This window comes from Neltuma alba, unplaced genomic scaffold (assembly GCF_004799145.2).
Source record: "Neltuma alba isolate B1F8T4 unplaced genomic scaffold, ASM479914v2 tig00010170_pilon, whole genome shotgun sequence".
Taxonomy (NCBI): domain Eukaryota; kingdom Viridiplantae; phylum Streptophyta; class Magnoliopsida; order Fabales; family Fabaceae; genus Neltuma; species Neltuma alba.
Window position 1 is genome coordinate 458,078 of NW_021635113.1, and position 23,366 is coordinate 481,443.

The 23,366-nt window shown below is 38.6% G+C and overlaps 1 protein-coding gene across 1 annotated transcript; it reads left to right on the forward strand.

Moving 5' to 3' along the window:
- Positions 1 to 10,932: 10,932 nt before the first annotated feature.
- LOC114754603 (uncharacterized) lies at positions 10,933 to 11,417 on the forward strand. Its single transcript, XM_028943402.1, has 2 exons — positions 10,933 to 11,004; positions 11,082 to 11,417. The coding sequence occupies exons 1-2, from the start codon at positions 10,933 to 10,935 to the stop codon at positions 11,415 to 11,417; spliced, it is 408 nt and encodes a 135-aa protein (XP_028799235.1).
- Positions 11,418 to 23,366: the final 11,949 nt, after the last annotated feature.

Here is a 23,366-nt window from a genome sequence, read left to right on the forward strand (position 1 = left end):
CAAAGCAAGATACTATAAAGAGCAGCCACATAACAATCAAGAGAGCTCAATCACAATAATAGCAAGTAACCATACAATAATCAACAATGCTAGTTAGTGGTAGTAGCTAGGTTTAACTTACTACCTTGCTTCAAAAGTCTTAGCCTTTCTTCCTTCTCCTCTTTCCCTTGGCAAATATCAAACCCTAACCATGTGATTCAACAAAAATGGCAGCAAGAATCATTATCCAACCATGAAAAAGCAAGAACATACATCAAAATGATTCTTGGACCATAAAGTTCCCTCCTTTGTTCACTAGTTTTAGATTTGGTTCTCTTTAACCCTAAAAATCACTCCTTGACTTGTTCCTACATGGATTTTCATGTAGATTCCAAAAATAGGCTTAGATTTGTGAAAATAAAACTGATTCTTCCAGCCACAAACCGACCAAACCACTAGAGGTTTTGACCCAAAATTTTCAGCTTTGCTTTTAGGCTTCCAACACTTGTTTCTTTTAGTCTACCCTACACCATTCCTCATTTTAAGCATCATGGAAGCCTTAAAACAATGAAAAGCTCATCCTAGGGTCCAGTTCTTCACTTGGCCGAAAATAACTCTCACAACAACAACCATGAAAAATGCTTTAAAATCACTTAAACTCACTTGCCAACACTAGGATCTAGCTTGTGTTGTTGTGTCTTAGCAAGTGTTATGATCAAAACTTCTTTCCCCTTTTTATTAATCAGTTTGGTCCACATTAAGAGAGGGAAGAGACAGATTTTAAACCATAAAAATGAAAGAAACCAAAGCAAGAACACTTCTAGGACCAAGATCTAACCTTGAAACCTTGCTAGGATGATCAAAAGTGCTCCCTTTCTCCTTGTTTCCTCTCAAACTCTCTCTTTTTCTCTATTTTTCTCCCTTGCACGAAATGAACATCTGAAAATGGGGAGAGAAGAGCTTGATTAAGGCTTCAAAATATCCCAACCACCTTCTTTAATGATAGTCCAAGTGTCATTACCCTACTAAGTCTTGATTCCTCTCTCTTAATTAACATAATTCCAAATGAAATTATTTACTAAAGTCAAAATCCTCTCCATTCATGGAATGACACTTGGCTAATTCAAATCTTCTCCTTCAAGAGCTTGACACATGGCTCAATAGGATCCCTTGGATTTGCAAGACACCAATCTTGCTTTATCGGTATACTTTAGGCTCTGAGTTTAACTTCTTTTTTATAATTACAGTATCTTAGTCTCTGTAATTATTTTCTATCAGATCCTTAATTTATTCTCCTCATTATTGTCTTCCCAAATTGTCCTCTTTGTCTCAAAATTAATTTCCTAATATTTAAATAAAAAGGAAAATTAATTTCCCTCTCTTTAGGGATTTTTCCACTTTTCACATTTATTTGGAAAAATCTTGGACACTTGAGGGTTTCCATTTAATTCCATAATTCCTTATAATTCCTTGGGATCTCATAGAATTTTCTTGGAATTTTATTCCTCTTAAAATATTTATTTGGAATTTTCCAAATAAAATCCCTCAATTAGCCTAAATCACCCTTAAATTCTCTTATAATTTCTCTAAGGGTAATTTGGTCATAAAACCAACTTTATAATTTCATATAACTCTCAAAGGATATTATCCCTATTTTTCCTTAATTTTCCATGGCTCGAAAATATTTTTCCTTATTTACATTTGACCAATTTTCTTTAATTAGTCAATTTCCTATAATTGGCTTGGAAAATTACTGTAATTATTTTCCACCAAAATTCTTTGACTTTTCCTTATTACTTTTAATCCTCAATAATTTGAGAATATTTCTTGTCTCCAATTATCATAATACTGGATGTGACATTTCTCCCCCCTAAATAAATTTCGTCCTCGAAATTTAAAGCATACCTTAATGGAAAAGCTCTGGGTACTTTTCCTTCATCTCAGCTTCCATCTCCCATGTGGCTTCTTCCGAGGAAAGACCCTTCCAAACCACTTTAACCAAGGGAATCTGCTTGTTCCTCAGCTGCTTGGTCTTCTGATCAATGATTCGTTCCGGTCTAACCTCAAAAGATAGATTATCCCGAAGCGCAATGTCATCATAACTTATGACATGTGTGGGATCTGGATGGTACTTCTTCAGTTGGGAGACATGGAAAACATCATGAATCTGGCTTAACTTTGGGGGAAGAGCCAACTTGTAGGCCACTGGTCCAGCTTTAGATAAAATCTGGAATGGTCCAACATACTTCGGACTGAGCTTCTTAGTCTTTAGCGATCGACCGACTCCCGTTGTTGGCGACACTTTGAGGAATACGTGATCACCAACGTCAAATTCTAACGGTCTCCTTCTTGTATTGGCATAACTCTTCTGTCTGCTTTGAGCCGTTAGAAGCCTTTGCTGAATAGCCTTTATCTGTCGGGAAGTCTGATCCACCATGTCGGGACCAAGAGAACTTCTTTCACTAAGCTCTGTCCAGCATAAGGGGGATCTGCACTTTCTCCCATAGAGTGCCTCGTAAGGTGCCATCCGAATACTCGAATGGAAACTGTTATTGTAGGCAAATTCAATTAATGGTAGAGACGTATCCCAATTACCGCCAAAATCCAACACACAGGCACGTAACATATCCTCCAAGGTCTGAATGGTTCTTTCCGTCTGCCCATCCGTCTGAGGGTGGTAGGCTGTGCTGAATCTGAGAGTGGTGTCCATTTCTTTCTGTAAGGACCTCCAAAACTTAGAAGTAAATCTTGGGTCTCGGTCCGAAACAATACTACTTGGCACACCATGCAGCCTAACAATCTCCTTGATGTAAAGTCTCGCTAACTTCTCTGGAGAATCCTTTACATTCATGGCGAGAAAATGCGCGGACTTAGTCAGACGGTCTACTATCACCCATATCGCATCATGTTTAGCCACTGTCATCGGTAACCCTACTATAAAGTCCATAGATATACTGTCCCATTTCCACTCAGGGATATCCAGGGGTTGTAACTCTCCTGCAGGTTTCTGGTGTTCTACCTTCACCTTCTGGCAGGTAAGACACTTCGTCACATATTCCGTGATATCCTTCTTCATTCCAGGCCACCAGAAGAGTTCTTTAACATCATGGTACATCTTTGTCATTCCTGGATGAAGAGTATATTTGCTCTTATGGGCTTCGGCTAGTATTTCTTTTCTGAGGTCAGACACTTGGGGAACATAGGTTCTTCCTTTAAACTTCAGTATCCCTTCCTCAGAAATTTCAAAGTTCTTATCCTCACCTCTAGACAGCTTCTCCTTGAGAATTTTCGCTAGCCAGTCCTGTGACTGTGCTTCTCTGATTTGATCCTTGAGCAGGGCTGTAAACTGGGTTCTACCTCTATTTCCTTCTACTAATTGCATCTGATATAGAGGACCCCAATCTCTGAAATCCTCTACCAACTTCTGCTCTCTGATCATTGCTACCTGTACTGTCTTTCTGCTTAAGGCATCCGCGACTACATTTGCTTTGCCTGGATGGTACTTAATTTGAAAATCATAGTCTTTGAGTAAGTCCATCCACCTTCGTTGTCTCATATTCAACTCTTTCTGATCATGAAGGTACTTAAGGCTTTTGTGGTCACAAAACAATTCTACGGTTGCTCCATATAGATAGTGTCTCCATATCTTCAGTGCATAAACTATCGCCGCCAATTCCAGGTCGTGGGTCGGGTAATTCTCCTCGTGAGATTTCAACTGGCGTGAGGCATAGGCTACTACCCGCCCTTGCTGCATAAGTACACATCCCAGTCCCTGCTTGCTAGCATCTGTATAAACCACATACAGTTGTGAAGGATCGGGAAGTGTAAGTACGGGAGTAGAAGTGAGCTTCCTCTTCAGCTCCTGAAAACTAGCCTCACTCTTCTCGTCCCACAAGAACGGCTGGTTCTTCCTGGTTAACTTGGTCAGCGGGAGAGCAATTCGAGAAAAGTCCTGGATGAATCTTCTGTAATACCCTGCTAGTCCGAGGAAACTTCTGATCTCGGTCACCGTCTTGGGTCTCTCCCAATTGAGTACTGCCTCAATCTTACTGGGGTCGACAGCCACTCCCTCTCGGGAAATCACATGGCCGAGAAATCGGACTTCCTGGAGCCAAAACTCACACTTACTAAGTTTAGCCACCAGCTGTTTCTCTTTCAGGGTATTTAGGACAATCCTCAAATGCTCCTCATGCTCTTCTGGAGATTTGGAGTACACTAAGATGTCATCAATAAATACAACCACAAATTGATCCAAGTAAGGACGAAAAATCCTATTCATGTAGTCCATGAATATCGCAGGTGCATTCGTCAATCCAAACGGCATCACTAAAAATTCATAGTGTCCATATCGGGTTCTAAACGCAGTTTTTGGGACATCTTCAGACTTAATCTTGAGTTGGTGGTAGCCAGATCTTAGGTCAATCTTAGAGAATACACTGGCTCCAACTAGCTGGTCTAACAGATCATCTATCCTGGGAAGCGGATACTTGTTCTTAACTGTGACTTTGTTCAACTCCCTGTAGTCTATACACAGCCTTAGACTACCATCTTTTTTCTTGACAAACAACACTGGAGCACCCCATGGCGACACACTTGGCCTAATAAAACCTTTTTCAAGTAGCTCCTCTATCTGTTTTTTAAGTTCTGTCATTTCATTAGGAGCCATTCTATAAGGGGCCTTAGAAATTGGTCCTGCTCCAGGTACTATGTCAATTGTGAATTCTACCTCTCTGTCTGGGGGTAATCCTGTGATCTCTATCGGAAACACTTCCGGAAATTCCCTAACCACTGGGATTCCTCTTATCCCTTCCTCAACTTCTACTTGCACCGAGAAGAAAACGAGGAATCCTTGACAGCCTTTTCGTAAGCATTTGCCCGCTTGGGCCTCCGTAATGAAGTTTAATCTAACTTCTGGATTCAACTCTAAATCCCTCGTGGGTAAGATTAGGGTTTTGTTCTTACAATCCATTAGGATATTGTGGGATGACAACCAATTGAGTCCAATCACCACATCCATCTCATGGAAAGGCATGCATATCAAATCTATAGCAGTGCAACAGTGCTCATAACAAACTATACAGTTCAGGCATACATCAGATGTAATTACCCTACTCTGCGTTGGGGTAGACACATATATATCATATGGCAATGTATTTATACTCAAGCCAAGTCTTCCACACAGGCATATGAAATAAAAGAATGACTAGCACCCGAATCAAACATTGCAATCACCGGAGAATTGTTAATCATGATCGTACCTTGGATCATCTCCGGAGACTTCCGGGCTTCTTCTCTTGTGATGGCAAACACTCGGCCCTGGGTGCGTGGTCTTGCCTGCTCAGTGTTCTGTGGGCACTCTCTTGAGAAATGTCCAGGTTTGCCACAAGTATAGCAAACATTCTGCCCAGCCATGCATGGCCTGTCACCGTGATTCTTGCCACACTTAGGACACTCCTTGCCCTTCGGTGCTTTACCGCCTTTCTTGTTCTTGCGATTATTCCAGGGTTGCTTCCTCTTCTTATTCACATTGGATGAGGTAGCACCTTGACCTCCTTGACCTCCTTTCTCTGCTCGTGGAGTTGTCTTGACCATCAGATGATGGTTGAAGCTGCTTTCCGTGATTCGGCAAGCTTCCACTGCTTTATTGAACTGCTCAAATTGTCTGGGAGCAATCATCTCCCTCAATGATGGCCTCAGTCCTCGAACCATCTTCTCCGTCGTCCACCTCTCATCATCTCTATATCGGAGATAGCTTGAATAATGAGAGAGACGGATGAACTTAGCCAAGTACTCATCGAAAGGCTCGTCATCCTTTTGCTTCAAAGTCAGAAACTCTGCTTCTCTTTCGTCGCGGACAGATCTCGGAAAGTACTTCTCATAAAACTGCTCCAGAAACACTTCCCAAGTCACTGTCGTGTTTCGAGCATCGAGAAGAATCTCAGTATTCTTCCACCAGCGATCCGCATCTTTCTCTAGCTTATATATCGCCATCTGGGCTTTTCGCTCTGATGAGCAGTCCATCACCTTGAAGATCTTTTCTAGGCGATTAATCCACTCTTCCGCCGCTTGAACATCGAATGTTCCATCAAATGACGGCGGGTTGTGCTTACAGAATCGGGTCATCCACTGTTGAATGCTATCGAGTTCTGCTGCTGGCATTACCGGTCTTGGCAATTGTTCTGATGCTGGTGCTGCAGAGACCTCTTCCTCTGGTTGCCTCCTCTCGAGGTTTGCTAATGCTGCTGCTACTGCTGCAGCTATCGCTGCATCCCTTTCTTGTTCCTGACGAGCTTGAGCTGCTCTCATGTCCTCGATGGTCTTCTGTTGTTGCTCGAGGCGTTCCAGAATTAATTGTAATGGATCAGGAGGGACCCTTGCATCTTGCACTAGGGGTCTCTCTGGTGAAGGGTTTCGTCGGGTTCTAGCCATTGCTTAACTTAACCGAATAGCATAACAAGGAACAAGAAAAATAAATATCATGCTTGGATTTCATTATCAAAATAGGCATACAGCAATCAGCACTTAAACATCAACCAGCTAGAATACAATCAACATACAGCAGCCAAGCATTGACCAGTCAAAGTGCAATCAACATATCTATCGACCAAGCATTATCAGCCTAACCTACTCGGGTTAGCTGTACCAAAATATATCCTACGTTAGTGATAGGATAGTCCTAGCGTCTACAGAAAGTGAACAATAACAAAGCCCTCAAGGCTTCGAATCCAGTCCTCCACATCATCTCCCAGCAAGTAGTTCAGGCGAGTGATCTCATGGTTCCAGAAAGGGGTATTAGGTAGGACCTCTACCATCTCACTCAGCCAGTCATAAGGATCCAGGTAAGGGTTGCCTGGTCCATGTGCCTGATACAGCTCTCTCACACCTTGGAGGTAATCCAGGTGTACTCTCAGGTCTGCATCAACATCCCTCCTGATGTGACGCCCTATGAACCTCAGCCGGTCACTCAGCTGACCCACACTACGGATCTCATGACTAGGCTGAACTGGTACAGGTACAATTGGTACTGCAGGTACTACAGGTATTACCGGGGCTGGGGTACAACTGGTACAGTACTAGGTCCAGGGATATTACATTGGTACATAGCAGGAGGAACAGGCTGCTTAAGAGACTGAACATAAAGATCTAAATCTAATGGCTCTTGGTACATTCCAGTTACAGGGTTGACCAAGTCTCCGGGTCCGGGGAGATACAGCAACTGTTCTGCAGTGATTCCTAGCAGCTCTGGATAGTGCTCAACACAGTCATTGGAGCACACTGATGAATGGCCAGGGCTGGCATCTCCCATTACCCATTCCTCTGGGTCTTCATCTTTGGTGAGATCAATTACTATTGGATCCCAAGTGTTGACTGACGGCTCAGATTTTGTATCCCATTCCATGGTAATCCCCATCTTGGTTCCTGAAAATAGGTGTTAGTTCTCTACATCTAAGGGATACTTAAGCAGAGCGTTCTATCTTATGCCAGAACCTCCGCTCTGATACCAAAAATGTCACACCTTACTATAATATTGACTTAGGTTCCTTTTCAAAATCATTTTTGACCACATTGGATGGTCTTGGGCTCACTTTTTACCATAAAAACGCTAATTTTCGGATTTTCACTGTTCATCGGGTAAAAATCCAGTTTTTCTGGCCCAACTTCAAAAATTCATAACTTATTCTACAAAAATCCAATTGGGGTGATTCAAAATTCTACTTAAAGCTCTTTAAGTCCTCTTTCAAGGAAAAATAATCTCATTGTCCAATTCTTTATGAGAAAGCGTCAGGTTTTTAAGAAAACAACACTGTCCATTTGCCAAAAACCCTGATGTCCAGATTCTGACCATTAACTTTGAAAAATCATTATAAATTGTATACTGGGCCATTTTTAACGTATTAGCTATCAATTTGAAGCTCAGGATGTCATCTTTCATCATGCCAAATTTCACGATTTAACGCGTTTGGGAACATAATCAAAAAGTCACGTGAACCGGTCAGGGTCAGTGTGCTTCCAGCACTGTTAGTTTAATATTTACATAACCAAAATAAGCTCACGAATTTTGTGGCTAAACTCCACAATTCAACCTTCAATCTGCAGCTTCCCTTTTGAAGATTCAGGCCCTAAAATGTTACATGATTCTTGGGGGATGAGATTTTTGGAAATCCCAGTAGTAAATTAACCAACTATATCACAAGCAAGCATCATTATTATGCATGATCACATTAGCTACTATGGATGAACTAACATGCTTATCATTTGGCAAACTCAATCATGCAAAGGCCAAAGCAAGATACTATAAAGAGCAGCCACATAACAATCAAGAGAGCTCAATCACAATAATAGCAAGTAACCATACAATAATCAACAATGCTAGTTAGTGGTAGTAGCTAGGTTTAACTTACTACCTTGCTTCAAAAGTCTTAGCCTTTCTTCCTTCTCCTCTTTCCCTTGGCAAATATCAAACCCTAACCATGTGATTCAACAAAAATGGCAGCAAGAATCATTATCCAACCATGAAAAAGCAAGAACATACATCAAAATGATTCTTGGACCATAAAGTTCCCTCCTTTGTTCACTAGTTTTAGATTTGGTTCTCTTTAACCCTAAAAATCACTCCTTGACTTGTTCCTACATGGATTTTCATGTAGATTCCAAAAATAGGCTTAGATTTGTGAAAATAAAACTGATTCTTCCAGCCACAAACCGACCAAACCACTAGAGGTTTTGACCCAAAATTTTCAGCTTTGCTTTTAGGCTTCCAACACTTGTTTCTTTTAGTCTACCCTACACCATTCCTCATTTTAAGCATCATGGAAGCCTTAAAACAATGAAAAGCTCATCCTAGGGTCCAGTTCTTCACTTGGCCGAAAATAACTCTCACAACAACAACCATGAAAAATGCTTTAAAATCACTTAAACTCACTTGCCAACACTAGGATCTAGCTTGTGTTGTTGTGTCTTAGCAAGTGTTATGATCAAAACTTCTTTCCCCTTTTTATTAATCAATTTGGTCCACATTAAGAGAGGGAAGAGACAGATTTTAAACCATAAAAATGAAAGAAACCAAAGCAAGAACACTTCTAGGACCAAGATCTAACCTTGAAACCTTGCTAGGATGATCAAAAGTGCTCCCTTTCTCCTTGTTTCCTCTCAAACTCTCTCTTTTTCTCTATTTTTCTCCCTTGCACGAAATGAACATCTGAAAATGGGGAGAGAAGAGCTTGATTAAGGCTTCAAAATATCCCAACCACCTTCTTTAATGATAGTCCAAGTGTCATTACCCTACTAAGTCTTGATTCCTCTCTCTTAATTAACATAATTCCAAATGAAATTATTTACTAAAGTCAAAATCCTCTCCATTCATGGAATGACACTTGGCTAATTCAAATCTTCTCCTTCAAGAGCTTGACACATGGCTCAATAGGATCCCTTTGATTTGCAAGACACCAATCTTGCTTTATCGGTATACTTTAGGCTCTGAGTTTAACTTCTTTTTTATAATTACAGTATCTTAGTCTCTGTAATTATTTTCTATCAGATCCTTAATTTATTCTCCTCATTATTGTCTTCCCAAATTGTCCTCTTTGTCTCAAAATTAATTTCCTAATATTTAAATAAAAAGGAAAATTAATTTCCCTCTCTTTAGGGATTTTTCCACTTTTCACATTTATTTGGAAAAATCTTGGACACTTGAGGGTTTCTATTTAATTCCATAATTCCTTATAATTCCTTGGGATCTCATAGGAATTTTCTTGGAATTTTATTCCTCTTAAAATATTTATTTGGAATTTTCCAAATAAAATCCCTCAATTAGCCTAAATCACCCTTAAATTCTCTTATAATTTCTCTAAGGGTAATTTGGTCATAAAACCAAATTTATAATTTCATATAAATCTCAAAGGATATTATCCCTATTTTTCCTTAATTTTCCATGGCTCGAAAATATTTTTCCTTATTTACATTTGACCAATTTTCTTTAATTAGTCAATTTCCTATAATTGGCTTGGAAAATTGCTGTAATTATTTTCCACCAAAATTCTTTGACTTTTCCTTATTACTTTTAATCCTGAATAATTTGAGAATATTTCTTGTCTCCAATTATCATAATACTGGATGTGACACTAAAACCCTTCAACATTCCTTTTACATTTCTGGGACTCCTGCTCATAGGGATTTAGTAGCCTACCTATCTTAGGCTAATCCGTGTATTCTTAGGCCCAAAACTTGGGGTGTGACAAATCCCTTCTCACTTGGCCACCTTTCAGGCTCAAAAGCTTAGGAGCGAAGCTTCCTATTATATTTGGGATCCACCGCACTTATGGAGGTTATGTTCTGACCAGGTGATTAGACGATGCATTCCGAAAGTAGAGGCTCAAGCCACTCAGGGGGCTTACCATGATACCTTATGTGGGGGGCACTTTAGTACTAGAAAAATAGCTAGGAAGGTTTTAGATGTAGGATTTTACTAGCCTACCTTATTTAAAGACGCATTCACTTTTTGTAAGGCATGTGATAAATATGAACAGTTTGGGGGGGTTAGTAGAAGAAACGAAATACCACAGCAACCTATCTTGTTCTGTGAGATCTTTGATGCTTGGGGGATAGACTTTATGGGCCCTTTTATACTCTCTCATAGTTACACCTACATTCTCCTAGCTGTAGATTACCTTTCTAGCTGGGTAGAAGCCATCCCCATACATAAAGATCATGCACCTACAGTTTTCACATTTCTGAAGTCCACCATCTTCAATAGATTTGGAGTACCAAAAGTGCTAATCAGTGATCAGGGAACCCACTTTTGCAATAAGTTACTCAATAACTTGTTTGCCCCATAGAGTGCCTACCCCTTATCATCCTCAAACTAATGGCCTGGTTGAAGTATCAATAGAGAGATTAAACACATCTTGAAACAAATTGTTAAGCCCTCCAACAAAGACTAGAGCTTGAGACTAGATGATGCATTATGGGCCTACTGCACCGCACACAAGACCCCAATTTGTATGTCTCCGTATCGGATCATCTATGGTAAGTCCTGTCATATTCCGGTGGAGTTGGAGCATCGATCATACTGGGCGGTTAAGAGCTGCAATGCCAATTTGTAGGAAGCTGGCCTGAACCGACTCCTTCAAATTTGGGAACTTACAGAAATACGGTTAGACGCCTATAACAGTTTAGATATCTACAAGCAGAAAACCAAGCTTGTCCATGATGCCAACATCCTGAGGAAGAAATTCAAGAAGGGTGACAAGGCATTGAGGTATCAAGCTCGATTCAAATTCAAAAAGGGTAAGTTCAAGACGAGCTGGGATGGACCCTACATTATGACAAAAGTACATAACTTCGGGATGATAGAGCTGAATGAGGAGGCCACAGGCAAAATGTTTTACTGCAACGGTCATCTCCTTAAGCTCTATGAAGAGCCCGCGCCGCCTTCTTAAGGCCAGGTCGTCCCCTTCCTTTACCTCTTACTGTTCACATGGATTTACTTGTGTTTAAATTCTCTTGTTTTGACTGTTTGAGATTGCAAAAGGGATGTCCTTAGTAGAAGTAGTTTTAAATTCTGTTTGTTATGTTTGTTTTCAATAATCTCCCTTGACTTTAAGTTTGATGTGATTGTATTTATGCTTCTATTATATCAGCACCACACACTTCTTTGCATTCTTGAGTTTACCTACCTTTGCGCTTAGCTCTTTTCCTCTCTCTAGAAGGGTGATGTGTTGTGCTTTAGTCTCGAACTGTACTTCACAACTTACACTTTCGTTGTTGTGTTTGGGCTGTGTTTTGGTGTGATTGTGTGCCGTTATGTGGAATTGCTTTGAGTGTGTGGGGGAGGGGAGTTTTTAAAAGTGGTTTTGTGATTTAGTTGTTGGGTTGTTCCTTGTTATGGGTAGTTCTTGCTAAAATTTACCAAAATTTTTCAAAATTTTTGAACTTTTGAAAGTTTTTCCCAATCTTCTATCACTTGTTTTTGGAGTTTTGTTTTAACTTGTTGAAAATCTAGTGATGGATTGCTGAGTTGAGTTGTTATGGTAGGTGTTTTAGCAAGTGATTTTGGTTTAAGGACTTAGGTTTGAAGTTTTTTAGGATCTAGAGTGTCAGAGCCTCTCTATGCACTCAGCTCGCGACTTTACTGTTTTCAGGTCGTGACCTAGTAGTCTGAGTTTTGGAGCTCTCTGTGTGTTTAAGTCATGACTTCTCCATCTGTGGTCACGACTTGGGGAAGACTTTTTGGGTAAAGGCTCTCGATAAGTTTAGGTCGCGACCTCCCTATCTTCAGGTCGCGACTTGAAACCTTTCTGAAACCCTAAATCCCTCTCTTTCTAATGAAGTCACGACCTGACATGAAAAGTCAGAGTTTTTCTTCAAGTTCACCTCTTTACCCCTTCTTATTTCCACCGTAATTACCATTTTGCCCCTAAACCTATCCAGAATTCAAGTTCTATCCACTCCAAGACTTAAAACCCTAGGCCTTCCTTTGTAAAACCACACTTTACCCATCCTTTCAGTTTCACCTCTCATATTCATCTCTCTTTTCCCTATGGCTGTTCCTCTGCTTAAGTCACGACTCTCCAATCTTGGATTCTTCAACAGCCGCATCTTTTCAAATTCCCTCCAAAGTCACAACTACTCAGCCTTTTTAACAGTTTGCTCCTTCTCCAACCGTTTCAGTTATTTCTATTCTTCAGTTTTTGCGATTTCTGAGTGCCTCCACTCTGAAATCCACCTCCTACAATTTGTGAATAAGCCTCCTCTCTACCCTTGCGTTCAGTTCTTCCATCCTTCCACTCTCTCAAGGTTTGTTTAATCTTCCTTTTCATTTTTAGTTTTTTTGTTCTTCCTGGTATAGTTGTCTGTGTTTTTTTTAGGGGTAGGTAGTGTTATTTTTATTAGGGCTTTGATTTTGGTTGAGTGGAGTATTGCTGGATGTTGAACATGTTGTTTAACTGGTTTTTAGACTGCTTGGTACTATATTTTTTACAAAAGATTTGGTTTTTGAGCAAACTAGTTTGTGCTAAGTTTCTTGAATTTTCTGGGTTCAGGTCGTGACCTCACTGTTTTTAGGTCGCGACCTTAAACCTTTCTAAATTTAAAAATTTCCCTCTGTCTATTCAAGTTATGACCTCACTGTTTTCAGGTCATGACCTAGGCCCACAGAAGAGGTTTTAAACCTCTGATTCACCTCTGTTGTTTCAAACTACAATTTCTCAATGGATTTTGACTTTACATATTAAGGATTTGCAAAAAATGGATTTTGGGCAATTGAAAATTATGAATACTTGGGTTTTCTTATGATTTCCCCACTGGTTTTAAAATGCAAATGTCCTAATTCAAAACCTTCAACTATTTTGCTTAAGTGAGTCTGGCAAGGGGTAAATGTAGGCCTAGTGTGGGGGAGAGCTTTGCTTCTGGGCTTAGTATAGTTTTTAGTTTTTTTTCTAGGTTTGTTTGTTTTGTGCGTTTACTTTGGTTGTTTATTGGTTGTTTACTTTGTATGCGGATGCTTCGCACCAAAAATCCTGAGTCTTTAGGCTCGAAGAAGAAGCTTCGACCTCATGAGGAGAGCAGACTTTCAAGGAAGAAAGCTGTGGAATTATTTGCCAACAGGGGGTAGTTCAAGAGCGGTACTTTCCAGAAACCGAGCAGTACGACTTTTATAAGCTTGCTAAATAGAGGGGCCTTGAGGAACTTATGAAGAAGATGAACAAGGCCAATTTGACGTTGGTGAGAGAGTTCTACACTTGCTCTGCTATGGATAGACATAGGAGGATCACTTTTGGAGGCAGTGAATGTTTTTTAACTCGGGGGGCTGTTGAAAAGTTTTACAAGTTGGCTGATGTCCTTGTTTGTGAGTATCAGCGATGGAAGATTAGACTTACTGAAGTTCCCTAGCAAGAGGTTTTCTAAACCATCGAGACAGGGGGAGCTGGGTGGATCATAAAGGAAAGTGGGCGAAAAGTCTTCAAGCGCAAGCACATGAATGATGAAGCTAGGATTTGGCTAAACTTCATGGTTTATAACATGATGTCATCGGCTCACATTTCTGATATTTCTAAACAGGGCGCACTCCTTTTACATCTCCTGATGACCATGTAGCTGGTTGACATTCTCATTATTGCCCTGGACCAGATTGATCGCCGTGTCAATAATGCCTAAACTCTTATGATATCTCCGCACTTGATTACCAATTTATGTGCAACACATGACATACCAGCGTGCAGGTCTGACACTCTCTTGGACCCTCTAATGACCAGGTGCTATGCCGCTTCCAAAACTAACAGAAAAAGAAAAAGAGGAAAAAGGGTGATTAGGGAAGAACCAGAAGAGGAGGCAGCTGAGGGTGTGATCGATGTGCCGGACTGTCACCTTCCGGATCATCAAGAAAGAAAGTTACACCAGATAAAATGCAGTATAGGATGCAACCAGTCATTCTTCTCAAGGAGCTTGTTATTGAAAATCCTAGTCTAAATTGGGTTTCAAAAAAATTGTAAAAAGGGGAGTTTTAGTTGTTTTAAAAGTGGTGCAACAAATTAACTATTTTTGGTATTTTGAATGAATGAAGAAATGTTTTGGATTAAAAGGAAATTATGGTTAAATAGTCTCTTGATGATGAAAGCTCAGCTATCACTGCTTATTAGAATGATTGGGAGTTTGGAGAACCTTTAAGTCTGAAGAAAACTCTAAGTAATCACTTGGGTCCAATGTCTTAATTAATAAAAACTCACTTTAATCAAAGTTAATTAACACCTCTTAAGATACTACTGAAAACCACTTAGAGTGTAAATGAATAAATGATGCAAATGCCCTCTGAATGTCAATCGACAGCCACTGAATACCAAGCACTCAGATTAATCAACAATTATCACTGATAATCAAACTGAACACAAGGATTCAAACCAAAATATTAAAATAGATTAATCAACATTAACATCATCCAATCCAAATATAATAGAATAGTCTAAACACAAGATTTACAATCATAAACCAAGTGTGATACAAGTGCAGAAAGTTCCTAAATCTAGAAAAATTCAACATAGCATTAAACAATGATTTAGACTATAGAAAGAAAACTCCCCAATTAAGTCTTTGAGCTCAAGCTTTGTCTTCAATCACCAAGAGGCTAAGGGTTTAGCCTCTCATGCCTTTAAACCAATCACAATTACTCCAAGAATGAATAGCCATGGTTAAAGCTAAAAATAAGGTTGGAAAAATAGAGAAGAAAGGTGTTGGAGTGGTTTAATCGGTTTAGCATCACAGAAAATGATGAAGAAATGAAGAAAAATGGAAGTTTTGGGTGTAGGATCAATAGAGACTAGAGAGGAGATGATGGTGGCTCAACCTTGTGCAAATCTACAAAATGGAAGAGTTCTTTTTCGTGGTGGCTGCCCTCCTTAGGTATAGAAGCTTAGAAACCTATTCTAAAACGCACAGCTTCACTTAATGCACTCAGGTCGCGACCTCAGGACTGTAAGGTCGTGACTCAAGGGAGTCAGGTCACGACCTGAGAGGCTTCTTGTCATGACCTGGGAAGACAAAGAGCTTACATCTTTACTCAGATCCAAAACATGTGGCTCCAGTAAAATGGCATCCAAGTCGCGACCTAAGTATTCCATGTCGCGACCTGGGGAGGCAGAACACTCCTAACTTTTGTGTCTTGCTCCTTGTAACATTTTGGCTCCATCCGTGCTCTATCATGACTCTTAGGTCCTTCTCCAATTGCCTCAAAATCACAATAAAGAGCTTTGTAAAGACCAACTGATTGCAGATCAGGGCAATTAAAATTTAGAAGAGAAAAATGACCCTTTTTTAACCCTTTAAACAGCAAAATGCAATGCATGACTCAATGTAATCAAATGGATATAAATGCACACATAATAAGGGTAAAATTGTTGCAAAATATTATAAAACACTTGAGAAAACCATATAAAGATTGGGTTCTATCACTCCCCCACACTTGAACCTTTGTACTCCTGGACAAAGATTTGAATCATTCTAAAGAAAGTACACCTACAATTAAAGAGACTAGTATGTTTAAAAGTGATCTTAAGAGCTAATCAATCAACGTCTTTTAGGAATATAGAAAATGATAAATGAACAATGCCAAGTAATCAGATACAAGATGTAATTGACTCAAAATGCATGAACAACAGAGATTTGCTTACAAGATATAAGTGTTTGAATCGGTCATCTCTCCTCATTGGGGTTCATTTCTCTCAACTATCCAAGTAGCAAACATTCTACTATAAGCTTGTAATGACCCTAAAATCTCCACTACTATTTAGCATCCATGTAAAGAATGAAGAGGACTTTTGGGGTTATAGTGATGGGAAGGCTAAATAGAATCGAAAGAAAAAAATGAAATCGAATGCCAAGAATTAAAGAAATGTGAGTTGAGTATATCTATTTCTAGTCAAGGAAGTTCAGATCCCAACCTTCTATCACTAAGGGAATACTTTATTCAACTTCATTTTGCTGCGATAGCTTATGTATATAAAATGAGTATTTCCTTACTCTTGTGTGTGTGTGTGTGTGTTTTTTGTTGTTGTTGTTTTGTTTTGTTTTGTTTTTTTCCCCTTTTTTTTCCAAACTGAAATAAAAGGAAAATTCCCAATTAAGATAGATGAAGACTAGGAAATCATAATTGCTGAGATGAATTCAACTCAATTAACATCGTTGTTCAAAACACTAGAAGTGGTAGACAAAATGAAGTAAGTACAGGCTCAAAAATGGTCAAGCAACAGATAAATGGTTGTAGGTTGTGTTTGGGTAGAAAGGTGTAGAAGAGAATGCCTCCATCATATTTAAAATCATAAATGCACATGTAATTTTGACCAAAAGCTAAAACAAGTTCTAGAGAATGTAAACCACATGAATGATCACTCAATATAGGAATCAAGGCTCAAGAATAATCTTCCAACAAGGGTTTCATATCTCTATTGCTCATACAAGAAGTTTCAATAAATATGCACTAGTCACAAGGCATTAAGACACTTATCACAAAAGTAACCCAATAGATGAGGATTAAAAGGATTACGATAATCATTTGAGAACATACTTGACTCCCAAAAGTGACTATAAATTCTTCAGGAAAAAAAATCCTTTTCAAAATCCAATATGCTTAAAAATCCAAGGATGGCACGATTTTCAAGAAAAAACTATTTGATGCAATGAGGGTACATGAAAAAGGCAGCGGTTTGCTTGAAAAAGATGCAAAGGTAGCTTAAAAAGGTTCCTCCTACACAGCAATGCCAACAAGTAAAGAGAAGGGTAACAGTGCTTGGAAAAGAGTCCAGGTCGCGACTTGAATCAGTGAGGACGTGACCTGTGCACACAGAGAGAATTCCCTCGCCAAAATTACTCTTTAAGTCGCGACCTGAATCAGTGAGGTCGCGACCTGAAGTCACAGAAGCTACCTACACAAAAAATTTCAAAATAAAGCCACAATTAACAAGTAAAAACCCTTTTAGCAAGCATCAAATGATCCAATTCACAGCAATTCAACATCTACAATTAATTCAAAGCCAAATTAAGATGATAAAAGATTGGATTTTCGAGAGAAAACAATAACCACAGAGATGATGCAACAAAGCAAAATGAATTGCTCCCCCACACTCAGACTTGACAGTGTTTGCACTGTCAACAAAAAAGGGGAAAGAATAGTAGCGACCACAAAAGAGAAGGAAATACAAAACAGCCATTGCAGAAAAGTTAAGCCTTCAGTTACAGACATCAAAGAAAAACAAAAAACCAAAGAAAAACTAAAAAGAAAGAGAAGACTATTCTCAGTCTTCTGCTCCTCCTCTCTCTTCTTCACCAGTATCCCCTCTTGCCTGGACATCTCCTCCCATCTCAGCATCAGTAGCAGTAGCAGCACCACCAGCACCAGATGATTGTCCTGTGTCACATCCAGTAATATGACATTTAGGAATAGGGATATTCCTGAATAATTAAGGGTCAAAAAGGATAAGGAGAAATAGAAGATTTCTGATGGAAAATAATTATTATAATTTTCCAAGTCGATTATGAAAAGTTTGACTAATTAAGAAAAATTGGTCAAGAATAATTATGGAAAAATATTTCCAAGCCTCAGGAAATTAAGAAAAAAATATGGACAATATTCCTTGAGAATTATATAGGATTATAAAATTGGTTTTATGAACAAATTACCCTTCGAGAAATTACAAAGGAATTTAAGGGCAATTTAAGCTAGTTTAAGGTCTTTTATTTGGAAAATTCCAAATAAATATTTTTAAGGAGAATAAAATCCCAAGAAAATTCCTATGATATGCCAAGAAATTATAAGAGATTATGAAATTAAAAGAAGATCCTCAAGTATCCAAGATTTTTCCCAATTCCTTTGAAAAGAGGAAAAATCACTAAAGAGAAGGAAAATAGTTTTCCTTTTTATTTAATTATTGAGAAATTAAATTCGAGACAAAAAGGGCAATTTAGGAAGATAAAAATGAGCAGAATAATTTATGAATCTGACAGAAAATAATTACAGAGGCCAGAGCACTGTAATTATAGAAAAGAAGTTAAACCCGGAGTAAAAGTGCACCGATAAAGTGTTAATCAGAGTCTTGCACTTTGCTTGACCCATAAGTTGCCACTTGTCAAGCCTTTAATGGATGGTAATTATAGCTTTCCAAGTGTCAAGCTACCAATGGAGACGATCTTGACTTTGGAATTTAATTACATTATGATTTAAGTTATTTAAGAGGGAAAATTCAAGAAGGAGTAAGCACTTGACACTTGGCATCTCATTAATGTGGGTAGATGAGATATTTTGGGAGCATTAAGTGAGGTCTTCCTCCCCCATTTTCAGATCTGTATTTTGTCCAAGGAGAGATCAAGAGAGAAAGGAGTGAGCTTGAAGTGGAAACAAGAAGAAAGCAACCATCTTTGGATCAAGTAAGCTTGGAGTTAAGGTTGGTAGTTGATTCTATATTGTTCCTTGCTTGATTCTCTTGTTTTTGATGGATGAAAATTCTAGTTCTTTCCTTTTATTATGCTAGACGAAATAAATATAAAGAAGGGAGGGAAGTTTTGTTGTTAAACATAGTTAGAACACTATGATTTAAGATGGTTTCAAGTGGTTTAGTGTTGTTTTGAAAAGTTTTTCATGGTTGAACTCCAAGAAGTATGGTTCGCCCAAGACCAAAGCAAGAGCTGAACCCTAGGATGTGTTTTTCAAAGTTTTGAGGCTTCGATTGTGCTCAAAATAGAAAGTGGTGTAGGTTAAACCTAAAGAACAAGTGTTAGAAGCCATAGAACCAAAGTTGAAATTTTTGGATTTTGAACCCTAATGGTTCGGTCAGTTCAAAACTGAAAGAAGGAATTTTATTTTGTTAAATCCAAGTAGATATTTGGAATCTACATGAAAAATTATGCGGGAATGAGTCAAGAGGAAATTTTTAGGGTTTAAGGAAACAAACTCTAAAATTTAAAGAATAAAGGGGGAAAGCTTTAAGGGACAAAGGTTGTCCTTGAATTATGTTATTGATTTTTATGAGGAATGGTTGATGATTCTTGCTGTCCTTTTTATGGATTGCCATGTTAGGGTTTGGCATTTGTGGAAGCAAGAAAGAAGAACAAGAAAATCAAAGAGCATTGGATTAAGGTAGTAAGATTTAATTAACCTTAATGTTGAGTGTTGCATTGATTGCTATGCAATTTCATGTGCTATTATGTGGTTGAACTAGATGATGATGATGATGATGATTGTGTAGCTATACTCCTTGCCTTATGTGCCTTGGCTATTGCATGTTAGAGTGCTATATGTATGAGGTAAAGTAGTTCCCTATTAATAGCAAAAGGTTGGAATGCTTGTAATTGATGCATATTAATGTTTTGGTTGATTGATCTTGCTGCTGGGATTTCTTAAAATCTCATCCCCTAAATACAATCTAACATTTTAGGGCCTGAAACTCTCAAGAGCAAGCTGCCGATTGGAGGCTAAATTATGGTGTCACACCATAAAATTCGTGGAATTTTGGTTTGTATAGGTATCATTGGTTGGTGCTGTAATCTCTAAGCAGGACGTCAGTTTAGAGCCACGTTTTATTAAGTTACTGAATGAATCTCTGTACAAAATTTAGTATGCTTAGATTTGATGTCTTAAGCTTCAAATTGATAGGCAGCACGTTAAAAATGTCCAATTGCACGATTTTTAATGATTTCTCAAAGTTAAGATTTAGAATCTGGAAAAAGGATTTTTGCCAAATGGACAGAGGTGAATTTCACAAAAACCTGACACTTTTTCAAATGGAATTGGTTCATAAGATTATTTTTCCTTGAAAGAGCATTTAAAGATATTTCTATAGAATTTTGAACTACTCCATTTTGATTTTTCTAGATTAAGTTATGAATTTTTGAAGTTGGGCCAGAAAACTGGATTTTTACCTGATGAACAGTAAAAATCCGGAAATCAGCGTTTTTCATAAATTTTTGAGCCCATGGCTATCCAATATGATCTAAAATGGTTTTGATTAAACCCTAAGTTGATCAGATAATAAGGTGTGACATTTTTGGTATCAGAGCGGAGGTTCTGGCATAGGATAGAATGCTCTGCTTAGTTAATATGTCAGTTAAAAGGAAAATTGACATATTGTTGCAGGAATTGTGATGGAAAACACGATGGATTGGGATGCTAGATCTGAGAAATTAGTTAAAGAAGATATCACCTCTATCTTGGCTTTATCTACCTCAATTCCTTTTTCGGAGATTAAATGACCTAGCACGATGCCTTAATTAACCATGAAATGACATTTTTCATACTTTAAAACCAGCTTTTTCTCAATGCACCGTGCTAGAATTTGGTCAAGACCTTTCAAGCAGTCTTCAAAAGAATTTCCATAAATAGTAAAATCATCCATGAGCACATTTATGCATTTTTCAATAAATTCAGCAAAAATGGATAGCATACAGCATTGGAATGTGCCAGGAGCATTGCTGAAAGAGAGCCTTTCTGTCGTTCGCCTTGGGGTTCTCAATCAAAAATAAATTCAAGCTATGCAGTATAGTGCAAACTCGGGTCATTTCACTTTTGGGAGCCTTTATTAATTACCTAAGCTAGACTAAATGCCATGCAATGCAATGAAATGGGGTTTTGGGTTTTTAAGACTTAAATGAATGGTGCCTGAACTAAATGCAATGAAAATAAACCTAAGATACTATATTTTTGGTGTTTTAAGATAATAATGATGTAAGGGAAATGATTGATAGGAAATCTCTTGAAAATGGTTTTGATGGCAATCATAGTTCACTTAAATATTGGGAGTTTCACAAATCCATTAGGTTTTCTTAATAAGAACCTCATTAACTCAACGAGTCCAAAGCTTACATTAATGAACTCATTAATGTAAACTTTGTTTAGCTTCCCTAATGTGTAAATTGGAATGATCATGCAAATGGCTTAATGAAACACACAATCAACTCAATACCCAAACACAACTAGGCAAGATAAGAGAGAATCATGAGAGAGACATTAAGCATACATGCAACTACATATATTTAAGCTCAAAGTTCAACATCAATCAATCCAATATACAAAAGATAATCAATAACCACTGATTATAGAATTAATCAAAGTATCTAACTAAGAGTTTACAATTCCTAGACCTAGGAAATCATAAATGCCTAGCTAAAAACTGAAGATTAAAACTAAAACTCCCCTTTGAAGCTTAGGAACTCAAGCCACACCACCATTCTTCAAGAGTTGATAAACCCTAGCTCTCCATAGCTTCAAGAAAAGCTCCAACTGAAGTGAATCCGTCGGCCACGGTAGCTGGGAGTGGAAGGAATTGAGATGGAGTGAATGAAAGATGAAGGAAATGGATGGGGAAGAAGATGGAGGTGGAGAGGCAAGAGGATGGGAGAATAGAGGTGTTGTTAGGAGATGGAATGGAGTGTATTGTCGAAAATAGGGTTTCTAAGGGTTTTAGGGGTCCATCTGGGTCGGATCATATGATTAGAAGCTCCATTTTCGCGTTCTGATCCGGATCTGGCGTTGCTGATACGAAGAGTTCGCCGCGGCGAAGGAAATCCTTCGCCACGGCGAAGCATGCCCGAGAGGAGCTCCGCCTAATCTTGTGATTTCGCCGTGGCGAAGCTGTAAGTTGGCCGCGGCGAACTCTGCCCAAGAGATTACTGGTGAGATTTCAATTTGGTGCCGCGGCGAACTTTATTAGTGCTGATACTCTGATCTTATGTTGTGTCATCCTTTGGTCTTTGATCTTGGCTCCAATTCTCAATTGTCCTACAATAAAAAGCAACAATTTGAAGCATCAATTGTCCTAGAAATCAACTAAATACAATTAATAACCAATTGTGACAATCTTAACCTCAAAAAGACACTAACTCAAAGCAAGGACTCTTAATCTAAATTAAGCACAATTATCATCAAAAGGAGCCAAAATCTATGATAAATACCCTTAAAATGATATGAAATAACATAGAATAATTGGGCTAAATCAGTTGCAAAGACCAAAAGGCCTTCTTTTGCAAGCATAGGTTCCAAAGGGACAAGAGAAGGTGGTCTTGTCTTGGTCTCTAGGGTCTATAGGAATTTGGAAATATCCAGAATATCCATCTAGGAAATAGTAATGACTCTTTCTCGCTAACCGTTCAAGCATTTGATCAATAAAAGATAAGGGAAAATGGTCTTTCCTAGTGGCATCATTCAGCATCCTATAGTCAATACAAACTCTCCATGAGTTTTCCACCCTAGTTGGGATGAGTTCATTATTCTCATTTTTAATTACTGTGATTCCACTCTTCTTTGGCACAACTTGTACCGGTGACACCCACTCGCTATCAGAAATAGCGTGTATATGATTCCAGCTCTTAGAAGTTTGTCTACTTCTTTCCTAACCACATTAGAAATTAGAGGATTCAATCTCGTTTGGCTTTGTTTAATTGGCGTGGAATCTTCAGTTAGTAGAATCCTATGGGTACATATAGTAGAGTCAATTCCCTTAATGTCAGCTAATTGCCAACCCAATGCCTCCCTAATTCTTCTAAGAAGTCCCATTAAACTAGTCTCTTCATGTTCAGTTAAAGAACTAGAAATAATGACAGGCAATTTATTCTCAGGCTCAAGGTAAGCATACTCGAGGTTGGGAGGTAAAACTTTTAGTTCCAAAGTCAGGGGTTGAACAACAAAGGGAATTAGAGTAGGAAAATCAACAGAGTTAGAGAAACTCCCCTTTGTAGACCTTTTTGAGATGCATTGGCCAGCTTCACTTGGATCGATTATGCTTGCTTCAGTCATATTGGATGTTGCACCAAGCTTGAGTTGGTCTATAGAAGCAACAACCTTAGGCTGGTCCACCTTCATACCTACATCATTATTAGAGATTAGTCATTTAAAAATCATAAAGTATGGGGTG